This window comes from Panicum virgatum, chromosome 3N (genome assembly GCF_016808335.1).
Source record: "Panicum virgatum strain AP13 chromosome 3N, P.virgatum_v5, whole genome shotgun sequence".
Lineage (NCBI taxonomy): Eukaryota > Viridiplantae > Streptophyta > Magnoliopsida > Poales > Poaceae > Panicum > Panicum virgatum.
The window spans coordinates 15,406,626-15,422,519 of NC_053147.1; the positions used below are offsets into that span (position 1 = coordinate 15,406,626).

A 15,894-nucleotide genomic window follows, 5' to 3' on the forward strand; every position below is an offset into this window, starting at 1 on the left:
CCCGTGTCGAAGTCGCCTCCTCCTCAACCAAAGCTGGTGTCTCCTCAAGATCAGCTGGTGTAGCCTGAGTCACCTCGTCGAACAACCCCCGTGAAGTAGACATAGTCGGATCGGGGCCGTCTTCATCGTCCGAGCTCGTAGCAGAGATAGCTGGGTCCACAGCACGCGTGGTAGCCTCAGCCTCGCCATCTGCAGCTTCTTCCTCCTCATCTTCAAAGATGGAGGTGCCGAGCTCATCATCTCCTGCAACTTCAAAGACAGAAGAATTGCACGGTGCAGTCTCGTCGAAAGTGGCCTCACAAGTCTCTATGACGATGTTAGTATCAATAATCAACACACGGTACGCTCTAGAGTGAGAAGCATAACCGAGAAAAATACCGTCAGATGAGCGAGACTCAAACTTATCAAGATTTCCATCTTTCAGCACAAAACACCGGCAACCGAAAACTCTGAGATGGTCAACACGGGGCTGGCATCGAAACCGCAACTCATAAGAAGTCCTGTGCATGAAAGCACGCAAGAAAATGCGGTTGGACACGTAACAAGCAGTGTTAACTGCCTCAGCCCAGTATTTGCGAGGAGTCCTATGCTCATCGAGCATCGTCCTCGCCATCTCAACCAGCGTCCGATTCTTCCGCTCTACAACTCCATTCTGTTGTGGAGTGTAGGGAGAAGAATACTGATGTTCAAGCCCTTGATCACTGCAAAAGGCGTCAAAACGAGCGTTTTTGAATTCTGTGCCATTGTCACTGCGGATCGCTCGCATGGCCTGGGGTAGCTCATTTTTCAACCTCAAGATCAAGTCTCGAACAAATTCGAAAGCCTCATCCTTGGTTCTCATGAAAAAGACCCAAGAATAGCGAGAAAAGTCGTCCACAATCACAAGCACGTACCACTTCCCACTAATAGACATCACCCTAGAAGGACCAACTGTGTCAATGTGTAACAATTCTCTAGGGTGAGCGGTCATCACCTGATTAACAGGCGGATGAGAAGCGGCAATCATTTTGCCGTGGCGACACGGATGGCAAACAAGGTTCTTCTCAAACTTCAGTTTGGGCAATCCTCAGATCAGGCCAAGTGAGCTCAGTCTCGACAACAAATCGAAGCTCAAATGTCCTAGTCTCCTATGCCACTTCCACAAATTAGAAGAAGGACCAGCCATCAAGCAATGAGAAGGGCCAAAAGGAGTTCCAGAGAAGTCAACCAAGAAAACTCGATCGCGAGGTGTAATCCGGCAAACCAAATCTCCCCTGGAATCCAAAACACGCGAATAGCCCTCCTTGAAGCGAACCTCAAACCCCTCATCAAGAAGTTGCGAAATAGAGAGCAAATTAAAACCAAGATTCGAAACCAAAGCAACTTCTCTCAGGGTAAAGCGATCAGAGACTCGAACAGTGCCAAGTCCACGTACCTTTCCTCTTCCATTATCCCCGAACATAATGTACTCCTTTGAGCGCATCGGGGTGAGGCTGGAGAACCATTTGTCATTTCCGGTCATGTGGCGCGAACAACCGGAGTCCATGATCCAATTGTTCTCCAAGCCTCCGACTTGCACATCAGTAGTGAGACAAAGGGTGAGCAAATGTCTCAACACTGGGGTTAGCAAAGTGAGAAGCAAACCAGTGTCGAGCCATTTGCTCTACAGAAGGGTTAGCAAAACCAGACAAAGAGTATCCCCCGTCCCGTCTACCGCGTGACTGACGAACACCACCGCGAGGAAAGCGTGGAGCCTCAAAACCTCCTCCAAAGCCTCGGTCTCGTGATCCATAGCCGTACTGAAAACGACCAGGAGCATGGCCGGCAAAGCGACCACCCGCTGGAGCACGGTAACCACCACCGTCTCCCTGACCTCCACCTACACGGCGCGCCCTAGCAACTCGCCTATCACCACGCCGAGAAGGACCATGCACCCGAGCAGAGTACATGTCTGTGTTCCGTCTCTCCTACTCTCTCCTCACAGCCCGCTTCCTCCTGAAGCAAAACTCCTCCAGGTGACCTTCCCTGTCACAGAACTCGCAGTGGTACCTCACCTCACGCTTGGGAGGTGGAGGCCTAGCCTGCGGACGGGGAGGAGCAACCCTCTTCTTCTGGGCAACCTGGGCTGTGGTAGCAGGGAGCGTGTCGAGAGAGTTCCTCAGCTCATTGGGCTTTGGAATCCAAACCTGCTTCTGCGGAGGTGCTTTCGGTGGTTCTTTAAGCACACCATCCGCGGGGTCAACAAGCGAAGGCTGTGTACTCGTGCTAGCAGTGTTTCCAGCAGCCTTGCCAATCTTACCATACAACCTGTCAAAGTCTACCTTTGTGTATGTGTAACCGACCCCAAACCCATCACCACGCTTGAACTGCTTAATCATCATGCCCAACTGCGGCTCACTGCTAGAAACCCAACTCAGAATCGCCCTAAGATAGGTATTCTCATTCTCCAAATTGGCTTTCTCTACCGCAAGACTATCCATATCAGCAATCAAACCAAGGCAAACAGAGCAGTCAATAGGTGGGTTAGACTCTATGACCTTAGTCTTTCCAAAAGACTTGATCAAAGCGTTCTTCTCCTCTAGCTCCGACCTAAGCGTGGGACAAAGCTTACAAGCGCCAAGCAAAACTGGCCTAGACTTTATCTCCTCTAGCTCGCACACAACAGTAGCAAACTTAGACTGCAACGAAGCTAGATCAGACTTAAAGATAGGACACTCCTCGCATTCAAGCACATCGCTAACAATAGGAGCATCCATAACCAGTTCTAGTTCATGCTTGGCCTTAGCGAGCTCATGAGACACGTCAGCAAGCGAAGTCTTAGCAACATCTAAGTTCGTGACGTTCTCATCATGCTTGGCACGGAGAGCAACAAGATCGTTCATGTGAGATATGCAGCCAGCGCACTCATCCTCACTAGATTTCTCCCTAGCACAAGCCAGCTCAGCCCTAAGCTTTCTAAGCTCTCTAGCTGCTTCCTTAAGCAGCCTCTTCTGGTTGTCAAGAGCGGCGTACAACTCCCTAACCTCTGTATCAAGCAGGTCGATCGTGGAGTTTACCTCTGAATCGCTCTCGGATCCAGGAGAAGAGCCAGAGTGTGTCGGTGTAGCATGTCCACCTGAAGACGCACGAGCACCATCAGCTTCGCCCGCCATGGTGCAGAAGCTCTTGCGCCGACCGGCCGCCAAGCAAAGGCCGATGAAGCCGGTGGCTTCCATGTCCCGCTTCTTCTTCTTCTTGTCGTCGTCGTCGGAGGTCGGTGAAGAAGAGCGGTCGGTGTCGGAGCTCTTGTCGAGGTCGCTGAGCTGCGCCAGGAAGGCCTTCTCCCACTTCTTGGCCTTGTACTGGAAGCGCTTCTTGAGCGACTCCTTGTCGATGCGTCATCCCCGGTCACGACTGCGGTGCTTGTGGCGCCGACGCTCCTTGTTGGAGCCTCCCTCATCGCAGTCGCGGTGGCGGTAGTAGTCGAAGGAGTTATTCTGGCCACCGTCGGACTTCTTGGGGCAATCGGCGATGAAGTGGTTCAGGTCGCCGCAGTTGTAGCACCCGGGGTTCTTCTTCCTCTGCCTGTTGTGGTAGACGCGCTGGAACTTGCTGATGAGAAGGCACAAGTCGTCGTCGCCCAGCGTCTCCAGCTGCTCATCTGAAACAGAAGGCAAAGAGGCAAGAGAAAAGCCAAGAGCAGAGTTAGCGTTAGAGCTCGATCTACCTGGGCCAGTCACAAGAGCGACGCTCTTGGAAGGAGGGGCACCATTGAACTTGGCTCGTGTCTGGTTATCCACCTCCGTGGCCTTGAGCTTGCTGAAAAGCTCGTTCACGGTCAGAGTCTCATAGCCTGCAGACTCAATGATCGTGTTCACCTTGAGATCCCACACAGAGCGGTCAAGTGCGTAGAGCAACTTGAGAGCCTTCTCGTGCTCTGTGTACTCAAGGGCACCAGCAGATCTGTTCGCATTGACCTTGTTCACAATCGACTGAAAACGACTGAACATCAGGTCAATGCTCTCACCCGGCTCCTGTGTGAAGTTCTCGTACTCACGCCGGTGAGTCTCGAACAGTCTGGCCTTCACCTGAGGTGTACCCTCGTGGTAGTTCTCAAGGCACGTCCAAATCTTGTGGGCTTCCTGAAAACCCTGGACGCGTGAGAACTCCACACGAGAAACACCAGCGAACAAGGCATTGACAGCCTTGGCGTTAGCCTCGTGCTGGGTCACCTGAAGAGGCGTGGTCCGAATAGCCAGCACCACATAAAGCTGGTTCGTGGTAATCTCCCAGACATCGGCTCCCATGCTCTGCAGGAAGGCTCTCATGCGAACCTTCCAGTAGGCACAATCCTCGCCAGAAAACACCGGGATCTTACCAAGACTCGCCATGGTCGCCGAGTAGTTTTCGAACCGGTTAAGGTATTGAAAATCTCAACCAAGCTCTGATACCAATTGTGGGACCGAAGCCGGCGACCAGAGGGGGGGTGAATGGGAGCCGATCAAAATTTCTTCGAAATTCGAATCGTCGGCCTATGTCCCAAAATTGCCCAAGCCCTCAAGCGTTCTGACCAAAGTTTAGAGTAGCTATTGAAAAGCTAGCCCAACACAAAAGGCCTCGAACGAGCGAGCGAAACCACGAAGCAAAACGGAAGCGAATCGGGAAAACTGCAGAACTGATCTGGCTGTACCGGTCTGACCGGTGCGCTGGACCGGTCTAACCAGTCGTGCCTACCGGTCTGACCGGTAGCACCCAGAAAACCCCCGAGAAATTAGATTCAAACGTTGAATCTTGAGCAAACGACCACGAAAATCGGAGAAACTTGGGGGATTGCTTCGCCCCTACCCCGTGAACATATCTCCAAAAGATCTCGTCCTAAAGATCAACGATTCTTGAGAATTCGAGAGGGTATCAAAAGGGTTGGGGTTTTCTCTAAAACTCAAGAACTCGAATTCGAAAGAGCTCGTGATTACAGAGGGTGTAGGACAGGGCTAGATGCACGGAAATCACAGCTAAGAACTCGTAGCCTCCTCTCAATAAAGTGTGCCAAAAAGGAAATCGAAAATCCATTGCACAAGGCACAAAACCAGGGGATTGAATCGAATCAAAAGCCTAGAGGGCACGAGGAGGATAGGGCCTCCTTTCCCAATCAAATCCCTTATAAGGTTTCAACAATCCATGGACAAAATCAACTCAAACGAGAGGAACAGAGGGAGGGAGACGCAGGGGCGGCGGCCTGGAGAAACAGAGAGTCCACGAACAGATTACAAAAGCCACAATTAACCTAACACAAGTGAAGGGGTATTTATACCCGCGGGACTGGTCAGACCGGTACGCTGGACCGGTCAGACCGGTTGGTTAGACCGGTCAGACCGGTGCAGAGACCGGTCAGACCGGTTGGCCTGCAGCACCCCATGTACAACGATCTCATCCGACGGCTGAGGTTCTTTCTTCGGAACGAAGTCTTCTCCACGATGTCGTCGTCTTGATGAAGATCCATTCCGCGGTTTTGGAGGGTCCGCGAAATCCGGGTAGGTGGCCGGTTTTGAGAAAACCGCCAAAACCTCACGCGCGGGAAGATTCCCGCCTCCACGCCGTGGCCCTAGACGCCGTTCCCGCCTCGGCCTTCTGACGGCCCTAGACGCCGCCCGACGCCCGTCACCTCCTCGCCCGCAGCGAGGCCCTAGACGCCGTCGACGCCCGTCGCCTCCGTCAGTCCTGAGACCGACGCCCGTGCCTCCACGACTTGGCGTCTTCAACCGCCGTCCGCCTCCTTGGTTTTGTGGCGCAAACCAAGAAACCCGCCTTCCGTCGGCGCTTGCGCCCTTGATCCAGGAGTGGATGCCACAACTGCCGCTCGGTCCGAGCTCCGGTCCCGACTGCCCTTCACCGCCGTCCACCGCACGGTCCATCGGCCACAGCACCTCCACGACATCTCCCCGTCGACACTCGACGCTCGTGTACCTGCAATCAAGACCAAGCGCACGATTACACCACACGGTTGACAATTCACTCATCACAAGCAGGATAGAGTACTCTCGTTCCTCAGGGTGGAAGGTGGTCGGCCACGGGCGGCCATGGATGGTGTCCTGCGAGCTCGTGGAGAGCTCACTGGTGGAACAGAGAGGGAAGGCTGTGGGTTGGGGATGGTCTAGCAGGGTGTGGAGATGCTTACCTCAAGAGGAATTGAACCAAGGTGGCCTAGTTGGAGAGATCAAGAGATCGACGAAGAGTCTGTTCTTGGGGAAGAACAGAGCAAGAAGTCGGAGCGAGGGATCACGGTGGAAGGTGGCCGGCGGAGTGGGATGTCTCAGCGAGCTGGTGGCGGAGCTCGGCACGGGCTCGCCCTTTTATAGGCGCGGGGACGGCGACAGCTACAAGTGGGTGTCACGCGAGGACGGTGGTGTAGCAGCTCGGCGCTCACATGAACAGCGGCGAGCATGTAGCTGAGACGATGGCACGCAGCCGGAGTGATGGCGCGGCAGAGGTGGGTAGTGACGCGTAGTGGGGAAGGCGGCAGCTAGGCGCGGTGGACGGCCTCGACGCGTAGCAGCTTGGCGTGCGGGCTAGGCGTGCCTTTGCTTGCTATGCTCGTGAGCAAGCTGTGCGGGGAGGGGTGCACGTGGTGACCAGCCGGCGAGCATCTCGCGGCCATTAAAGGAGCTCGGCGTCGCAGAGCGGCGGCCCGAGCGGCGAGGTGGCACCGGGTGACAAGACGGCTCGGGCAGGCGCGAGCGGCGCGGCGAGCATCTGGGATGCGTGTGCCCGCGTGATGCGTGTGGATGCACAGGGGGGTGGGCTGTGCGTGAGTAGGGAGGAGGAAGGAAAGAGGAGAAAGGAGAAGGAGGGAGAAAAGAAAAGAAGAAAAGGGAAAGAAAAAGGAAAAGGAGAGAGGGAAAAGAGAGAGAGAGCAGCGGTCGGCGGGATTCGCGACGACGTCGACCACGCGCGGCGGTCGGGCGACACGCAGCGCAACACGTGGGACGAGGAAAAGAAAGAGAAGGGACTGTGATTGATTTCGGTGTCGGGCGGCGGAACGCCGGGAAGGATTTCGGAAAAGGAGCTCGGTCAGATAAAGATTCTGAAACGATTCGAGTTCAGCGACGGAATTTTTTTTGAAAATTATTTTTAGCGAGTGATTTGTTTTGGTGAATTTTCGAGATGTTATAAAAACCAAGCAGCATCGCAACGTCCTGTAGAGTCGGTGCCATCTCCCCACAAGGGAGGTGGAACGTGTGTGTCTCATGTCTCCATCTGTTAACGAGAGCTAAAAGTAGAGACCTGTCTAGCTTCACCAAAGCACTCTCAGCAAGACGAGCCACAGTGAGAAGACCTACCTCGCTCAGCCTGCATCATACAGTGTACAAATGTTAATACATTATATAATGAAATGTATAACGGATAAAAACAGAAAATAGACGACATATCACCTGGGCACCCATCGTGGATCTACAGGAACCAACTCTGTAGGTGGATGTGGATGCAGCACGTTTAGTTCTTGGTGCTGAACCTTCGCAAGGAAGGACCGGTGACCCGAGTCTATTGTTGGGTCCAGCAACGCAGGAGTAACCCGGCCATACCTACCACGTAAGATCAAAATAATACAATACAATCACACACATCTAAATATTTCTAATAGTTCCTTATATTTCCTAAATAATTTCTAAGATTTTCTAACGATTTATAATAATTTCTAATATTTTCTAACATTTTATAAATTTTCTAATATTATCTTGCAATTTTTAAGATTAATTAATTAGATTGCTAATGTACTATATCAATGCTAATCACTACAAGTAACTACATCTAAATGTACCACTAATCAGTCCTAATAATAATTAAACTGATTGCTAATCTACTGTTTCAATAAAATAGTTTCTATAATTTTCTACAATTTTCTAACATTCTCTACAATTTTCTCACATTTTCTATAATTTTCTAACATTTTCTACAATTTTCTTATATTATCTTGCAATTTTTTTGATTTTCTAATACTTCTCTAACAATTTTCTAGTATTTTCTAATACTAAATCTAACACTAAATGTACTATATCAATGCTAATCAATATAAGTAAGTGCACCTAAATGTACCACTAATCACTCCTAACAATAATTGAACTGATTGCTAATCTACTGTTTCAAAAAAATAATTACAACATAATCTATTTATAAAATGTAAAAAATTTTATTTACCTATAGTCGCTGGCTTGAAAATCCGGCAGGGCTTCGCCGCTTTGCCTCTCCCTCCCTCCCTCTTTTTTCTTTTTTTTCTGGATTTTTAGTGAGGCAAATGAGGGGGTAAGGGGCAGCCAACACCTTATATAGGGTTGGGGGGCCGGTCGCCCCGCAGGCGGGCGGCCAGAGCCTGCCGCTCCTCTGCCGGGTGGCCTGGAGGGCTGGCTGCCCCGCTGCCGGGCGGCCGGTCCTCCAGGGACCTCGGCGCAATTTTTTGTTGACTTTTTTTTGCAGATAAGTCACTGACGCCCGGCTGCCGGGCGGCCAGGTCCCGGCCGCCCGGCAGCGGGACGGCCGGGTATATTCATATAAATTTCGAAAACGAATATATATTTTTTTTGTAAAAAACGAAAATATAAAAAATAAAAAAAATAAAAAAACCGCTAGGATTCAATGCTGGTGGTTTCGGGGTCAGGACGCAGAGCTTGACAGGCTTACCGGCCGATGTCAATCAGGGGTGTTTAGAAATAGGGACTTCAAAAAAGTCCCAGGGACTTTTTAGTATTTAGAAGTATTAAATAAATATTAATTATAAAACTAACTGCAGAACCCTGGGGCTAAACTGCGAGACGAATCTAATGATGTATCTTAATCTATGATTAGCGAATGGTACTGTAGCATCACTGTAGCCAATCATCGATTAATTAGGCTCATTAGATTCGTCTCGCGAAAAAGCACTCAGCTGTCAAAAAACATTTATAAACAGATTTTATTTAATAATATAAAATAGTAAGATTCCTTTTGATGTGATAGGGACTTTTGGAAAAAGTCCTGGAGCCAAACAGGCCCTCAAGGCCCAACAGGCACACTCACGCCGCCTTTTTTTTTTCGCTCGGCCGGGGCTGGCTGATCTGCATAAATGTCACACGAATCTCTGGCATCCAATCCCACACAGATCTCTCTCCTGGATCTTCCAGAATCGAAAGTCCGAAACAGAATAGAGTACTCTCCCACGCTCCCCCAACCTCCGCCATCCACCCCACCGCCAATCCCCATTCCCGCTCGCCCCGCTCCTCTCCATGGCGGAAAATCTCCCGATCTTTGTGATCCACGAGATCTCCGCCCGGCTCCCGTGCGAGATGGACCGCCTCCACATGGCGCTTGCCTGCCGATGGTGGCGTCAGGCCCTCGCGCTGCAGGACGCCCCGCCCCTGCTCCGAAGACTACCATGGCTCGTCTTCCCCTTTGTGGAGGGCCCCGACTTCTGCTGCATCGCATGCGGAGGTGGCGTCCAAAGCACCACGCACCGCGTGCGTGCCCCGGAGCACGAGCGCCGCGCGCGCTACTTCGGCTCCCACGACGGCCGGTGGCTCCTACTCGCCGCCAGCCGCCTCGGCGTCAACATGGCCACCAACGTCCGCAGCGGATTCGGGTACTGCCTGCCGGACAAGTCCGTTGATCTGCGGGGCGAGATCAACTTCGGGATGTACATCCACGCCGCCGCGCTCTCCTGTTCACCAGATAAACCAAACTGCATCGGCGCGGCCGTGGTTCAGTACCTGGCGGACCTCCGCGCCCCGCGGCGGGTGGCGTTTTTCACCGTCGGGGACGGTGGCGAGTACGCGGTGGATCCCCTCCCCGAGGACTTTGATGAGGATCCTGAAGATATCATTCACTTCGACGGCGCTTTCCATGTGCTGACAAGCAACGAGCATGTCCATTCCTGGAAGCCTATCTTTTCCAACAACGGAGATGTGCGCCTGGATTCTCATCACTACATCTTCTGCCACGACGGACGGTTCTACGACGAGCACGTCTATGGTCGCTACCTCGTGCAGTCCCGCGGCGAGCTGCTCATGGGTGTCAAGTTGTCTCCAGATTTCGACTCCAGTGCTGGTTTCACGTCAGGATTCAGACTGTTTCGCATGGCTCGGATGCTTAACCTCGACGCAGTTGCTGGCATGACATACTGCTATTGGGAAGAGCTTCCTGATCTCGATGGAAGAATGATGTTCCTCGGCCGAGGATGCTCGAGATGCTACGAGGTAAACACTTTCCCAGGCTTCACAGATAGCGTCTATTTCGCCGACGACCGCACCTTTCACTATTCCTATAGGATAGTCCATGACCTTCCGTTTCCATGTGTGGATAATGGAAGGTGCATAGGGCAAGGTCCTGTCGACCGTTGTTTCCCTATGTACCAGGGCACATCAGACTATTCATCCCCAGTTTGGCTTCTGCCATGAGAGGTGTCGATGAGAGGCAGTATTCTTGCAGAGACACCGGGAAGTGGACGCCAGGGCTGCCTCCCAATGTCGAGCGCTTCTTCCCGAAGGAGGGCCCTTCAAACCACTCTTCTCTGTCTTGGCTTCTCCCTTAGACGGCAGGTTTTTTGCTATGATCCTCTACCTCCATTCGATTAGTATGTGATGTTGGAGCGAGATAGGTGATGCGAGTGTTCGTTGCTGATCGAGCTAATTGCTGTAATCTTTGTTCAGATAAGATGATTGCTGAAAACTTTGAGATCATTGCCGTGCCTTGCGCTTCTATACTTTCCTGTACTTTTTTGGGATTCTATCAGTTTGCGCCCCCTGATCCTGAATGCATAAATGGTTACCGGTTGTGACCTAGTGAGAAGTAATAAAAAAACCATACTGAAATATTTGTGTTTGTGATCAGAGTTTTTCCTTATGATTTCACCCTAACAATGAATTAGATTGCTTGGAATCTGAACTTGTGTGATTCAGTACCCTCTGTTCCCTGAAATTTGTTTACCATTGGGTAACTGATTTAGTCGAGTACCTCTGCTCTGGTTTACTAAGAATAAATGCAGGAAACAACCCACGGTATTATTCTCTGCATTTTCATTTTTCTCTTAGCTGGTCCTTTTTCTGAACTCGTGAGGATAAGCCTTCTTCATTTTCCTTTTTCAACTAAACTGGAGAGGTCGACTTGTATTCTCTCTGTTCTGGAACGGAAGAAGGCAGGGAAATGACTTCCTTCTTGGTCAATCTTGCCTGTTTTATCATTTGCCGTGCCAATGATTGATTATATTACCAGAAGCTTTGCATATCGATTGATGTTTCTTTTACAATGACCACTGACTGTTGGAGGCATCAATGTGGACCGTGGAGGATGTCATTTACTGGTTCTGCTACAATTTCTTCGGATGTCTAGGCAAATCATGACTACATTATATAACTAGAAATCTTGTGAAAACTAAGCCAGAAACTTAATATTGCCATTTGGATGCATTGTGCCTGAAGCAAAGCGCTACTATCATTATTGAGATTCCAGAGACCAGGTTACAATAGAATTGTTCGATTCTAGAATCAATTTGAGCAGCTGACTGATCATAGATGCACCTACTTATCCCTGATGTACAAAGGAGGTTCTTACTTCTCTTATGAGGCAAATACATATAGCACTAAGAAATGTGAACTTCCACATTACACGCTAGATGCTGACGGGATGATCAAGATGATCGCTGCAATTGGTGGATGAAACTGCAGAAAGCTCCAGCTTCCCTGTCCACTCCTCCCCTGGTTTCAGGGTGATTGCTCTCTCCACCGCGGCCGCATCAACACAAAGCATCTGCTTGTACTCCTCATCACCAAAGTCCACCATAGTCTTTGATTTCTTTTCCCACGGATTCCATACAACTGACAGGGATACAGACAGTGGTTACAATGAGAAATCCGACGTGCTGTTAACAATTGATTTTCTGGTAGGTGACTATACTAAGGGCAAAGTATCTTACCAACGTCAGGAAGTCCTTCCTTTCTTATCACAAATGAGTGTTTCTTCTCATGGTCAAGAACTGCTACTACATTTGGGGAGCTAACATAGACTCGATCGACCTGTATAGCAATTGAACAAAAGACAACGGGTCACCACTAACTACTAGAAATCTTGAGCTTTTTAGACAGAATCTTCTACAGTTATGCTTAAGCATCCATAAAAGCTAGCACAATTATATGATTGAGTATACCACGGAAACTTGCAAGACTTAGGTTTCCACTACTTTGAGCAGATTTAAATAGTTTTACATCATCAATGCATCCTTTAAAGTACTGGGGGAAATTTTCACCTCTGACTCAAATGTTATGGCGTCTCCTTGTTCTGTAAACCGTTCTTTGTGGCTAAGATTGTCAAGATAATCAAGGGTCTCCAGACCTTCTATCCTCACCTCACTGGAATTAACAAGACATAGCATGTCACTCATGGAACGTCACTGAAGGGAGTAGTTAGATAGTGAGGTACAAACAATCGCTTGCTGGGCAAATAATGCCTGACCTGATGTCAGAAACAGAAAGATATGTGTGATAAGCAAATGAGAAACTGAATGGCTTGCCATTGACATTCCTGATGCGTGAGACTAATGACAGGTCCCCATCTTTTGAAAGAGAGACCCTCAGACGGAATTCAAAACTGCAACCAAATTATAGTTGTACATGAGGAGATTCATATGAAGGAACACAGATATACAATTACCACGAGAACTCAATTTTGCATGTTGTGAACTTGTGACTCAGCATGAGAAGAAATCTGGGTCCATTTGAAAATATGGCAGCATAATATTGTCAAAATTTTGCATCCAGACAATATTATCAGAAATGCCCAGCTTCAGTATTTAAACGACGCATCTTGATGATGCAATACTTAACAGAAATCTGGCGTCTAGCCCACATTTAATTGCAACATAATTTACACATAGTAACAGGAATGCAAACACAGATAACTGGAAACAGATGCATACCAATGTGGCCAGCACTTGAGGTCATCTTCAGATGGCTTTAGTATAAGGTCAACAGAAACTTTGCTAACGTTATCATTATGATTTATTGGTTGATGCTCATCATCCAGGGCCCATATCCTGTTTCTTGCAAATCCATGTCTTTCCAATGTCCCAGAATACCCAAACTGCATGGAGTTTTAAGTTATCAGAAGCGCAACGAAGAAGACAAGTAGCTCCCCTCTCGATTAGTCATCTTACATATAAATTTGTATGTTGCGGATAAATTCAAAATTACAGCAGAAACGTGCAATCCAATAGAAAACCATGAGAAGAATGGGGCATACTGCAGTACCTGTGGGAAACACATCTGAATTCCACCTCGCATCGCATTTGGCGGCTTGAAGATTGCCTGCACGTCAGAAACAACAGACATGAAGTGCTTGAGACCATTGAAGCAAATAGAAGACAACAGGCCCACCACTGGGCTGTCCATCAAGATGAGAAAAAGGAACTCAGCACAGGAAACCGAGGGAAATCATTATGTGACTTTAGGACCACAAATTAGTCCCAGCTCACAGGGAACATAGCAAAAGTTGATTTACCATTTGCCTTCTCCAGCCATCAGGATGGACTACAGAAAGAGTGGCAAGTGTCTCGATACAAATTAATGTTATGCATCCCAGACCATTTGAACACAGTTACCACCAGCCTGTAAATTTCAGAAACGCATACTACACCTCCAACAGAATGATCAAAGAGCATTCACCAGCTTGACCACAAGAAGTTAACCGTATGAACGAATATTCCCACAATCTGACTAGGTGCACCCAGATTACTATCAGAAACTTCCAGGTATTACAGATTACTGGACACGGAAAGAATGAAAGGAGGGGAAATGAAGGAGAGAGAGAAAAAAGTCACCTTACTGCTGGTGAAGAGGAGATCCTCGCCGCGGTCGTTCCTCCAGGAGACTACCTGGCCGCCGTGCAGGCTCACCTGCAATGCAAACCAACCAATCCAGCAGCGGCAAAACCCCGTCAGAACCACACCAAGGCAAGCAATGCCAAGCCGATCGGTCAGTAAAACAAATCCGTGGTCGGTAATCCTACCCGCGCGGAGGCTCCCTTGGGCGAGCGCAGCACGACCTGTGCGACCCCGTTCCAGTCCCTGAGCACCTCCAGCCCCGACCTCGGATCCGTCGAGTTGGCGAAGCGCCCCATGCTCATCGACAACCGGCGCGGCGCCAAGCAAGCAGCGCTCGGCGCAAGAAGAGCAGCACACGCGCGCGGCGGGGGAGAGACCGACGAGTGGGGGCGCTGGACTGCAGCCGCTCCTACTAATACCAAAGAGGGTGGTGGTGGTGGTGGTGGTGTTGAGGAGCCCGTGGTGTCGCCATTGGGGGCGGTTCGGATGTTACGGCCAGGCCGCGCGGGGCGGCGGGCGGGCGGCACGGGCACGGGCACTTTCCGTGTGAGTGAAAAGAAAGGCGCGCGCCGCGGGGCGGCCTAGAACCCGTGAGCCGAGCCACCTAGCGCGCGCTAGCGGCAGCGGCGGCCTTCCTCCTCCTCCTGACCTCCTCCGCTTTCCCAACAACCCGTAAAGACCTGAGAGGGATCGGCAAGCCCGCACGCCACGCCACGGCGCGGCGACAGGGGTCAGAAGCGCAGCGGCGGAGCGTGCGCGCGCGACGCGACCACCTGGAGGCACGGCCACAAACTCACAATGCCACCATGGGGGGAAGAGGAAGCGGGCGGTGGTCGGTGGAGCGGAGAACGGGAGTGCGCGTGCGCTAGGATCCAAGGCGAGGGAGCGAGATGGTGTTGGTGGCGTGGTGTGGCGCCTGCGTCTGCGTGCGTGTGAGAGCTGTAGGAACGGCCCGGGAGCCCGGGGGCCCCCGTGGAGTGAGTCCAAGCGCGGGCGCGGCCGTGTGAGAGCTGTAGGAACGGCCCGGGAGCCCGGGGGCCCCCGTGGAGTGAGTCCAAGCGCGGGCGCGGGCGCGGGCGCGGCCGTCCGCCACGGACACGTGCCCCCGGCGGCTCCGCCGCTTTACGGGAGCAAAAGGGTTTTCAGGCTCAGGTTTGCAGGGTGGAAAAGTCTAGGAAATCCTCGGCGGTCTAAACTTAAGGTGCAAGCGACTGGCTACTAATGGTTACTTTGGCACAATTTTTAAGGCATTTTTTACCTAAAAGGGAAATGCCAGGGTGCATGCTCATCCTTCCTAAATCCTAAGCTTCATCATACTGTCTACACAAGCAGAAATGATGAATGACAAAGAAGGGAAAGGTCAAGTGGTCAACCCATCGGTTATTTCAGAAAGGTAACCTCTACTCCGGGGTATTCACTAATTAGCTAAATTTAATTATTCACAAAAAAATATTTGCTCCCTTATATAGTTTCTGAAATTTGATTCTCCCATCCTTAATGACAATGAGATAACAGTATACCAGTAACCTTGTGATGGGACTCCAAATAGAACTCCGGGCATCATAAAATCTCCCAAACCTGGTTTATGGAATGCTGTTATTCGAGAGCATTTTTTTATCTAAGTGTTCCTTAACAGTTAGTTTTACCTATCCTGATTTAATTGCTGACACGAAGGTGTAAATAAACCATTTTTAATCGGTGCTTGAGAATGTAGCTTTTTTTTCCGAAAGATAAGAATGTACTCCCTCCATCTTGCAAAATAAGACATTCTAGCAATTTTAGAACTTGTTTAGATCCTATAAAAATTTGGACGAAATTTATTGTAGCAATTTTCAACCGAAGATTAGAAAGACTAAACATAATCTAATTATAAATCTTGATGGGGGAATAAACCAGGGGTCCCTAGCGGGCCCAACTTGCGTGACGCAAGGCCCAGCAGACTTATTGGGCCAAGGACGGGACAGCCTGGTAAGCCGCGCGGGGGACTGCCTTCGCTGCTAAGCGAACGGGTCTGGGAGCCCGACCTCCCAGACACGTGGCGGCTCCCCGACCTAGTGACCCGGGCCAAGGCCGGGCTGGTGGCTCGAGACGTGCGCTCC

General features: G+C 50.4%; 2 protein-coding genes across 3 annotated transcripts; one reads left to right on the top strand and one right to left on the bottom strand.

Annotated features, from left to right (window-relative positions):
* The first annotated feature begins 9,072 nt into the window (after nucleotides 1–9,072).
* On the top strand, nucleotides 9,073–10,803 carry LOC120664586. Its single transcript, XM_039943861.1, has 2 exons — nucleotides 9,073–10,178; nucleotides 10,411–10,803. The coding sequence occupies exons 1-2, from the start codon at nucleotides 9,213–9,215 to the stop codon at nucleotides 10,561–10,563; spliced, it is 1,119 nt and encodes a 372-aa protein (XP_039799795.1). The 5' UTR covers nucleotides 9,073–9,212; the 3' UTR covers nucleotides 10,564–10,803.
* Nucleotides 10,804–11,385: 582 nt separating this feature from the next.
* On the bottom strand, nucleotides 11,386–14,704 carry LOC120664587 (putative glucose-6-phosphate 1-epimerase). Of its 2 annotated transcripts, XM_039943862.1 has the most exons (8): nucleotides 13,981–14,704; nucleotides 13,793–13,867; nucleotides 13,224–13,280; nucleotides 12,893–13,056; nucleotides 12,430–12,564; nucleotides 12,224–12,326; nucleotides 11,894–11,993; nucleotides 11,386–11,795 (listed from the first exon to the last, which is right to left on the bottom strand). In XM_039943862.1, the coding sequence occupies exons 1-8, from the start codon at nucleotides 14,095–14,097 to the stop codon at nucleotides 11,590–11,592; spliced, it is 957 nt and encodes a 318-aa protein (XP_039799796.1). In that variant the 5' UTR covers nucleotides 14,098–14,704; the 3' UTR covers nucleotides 11,386–11,589. The 2 variants fall into 2 exon arrangements, with proteins under 2 accessions (XP_039799796.1, XP_039799797.1); XM_039943863.1 differs by lacking the exon at nucleotides 12,430–12,564.
* Nucleotides 14,705–15,894: the final 1,190 nt, after the last annotated feature.

Coding starts and splice junctions, on each gene's coding strand:
- LOC120664586 (XM_039943861.1), top strand. CDS start 9,213: ATGGCGGAAAATCTCCCGATCTTTGTGATCCACGAGATCTCCGCCCGG. Junction 10,179..10,410: donor GATGCTCGAGATGCTACGAG/GTAAACACTTTC, acceptor GTATTCTTGCAG/AGACACCGGGAAGTGGACGC.
- LOC120664587 (XM_039943862.1), bottom strand. CDS start 14,097: ATGAGCATGGGGCGCTTCGCCAACTCGACGGATCCGAGGTCGGGGCTG. Junction 12,565..12,892: donor CTCAAGTGCTGGCCACATTG/GTATGCATCTGT, acceptor ATTTGGTTGCAG/TTTTGAATTCCGTCTGAGGG. Junction 11,994..12,223: donor CCATAACATTTGAGTCAGAG/GTGAAAATTTCC, acceptor ATTGCTATACAG/GTCGATCGAGTCTATGTTAG.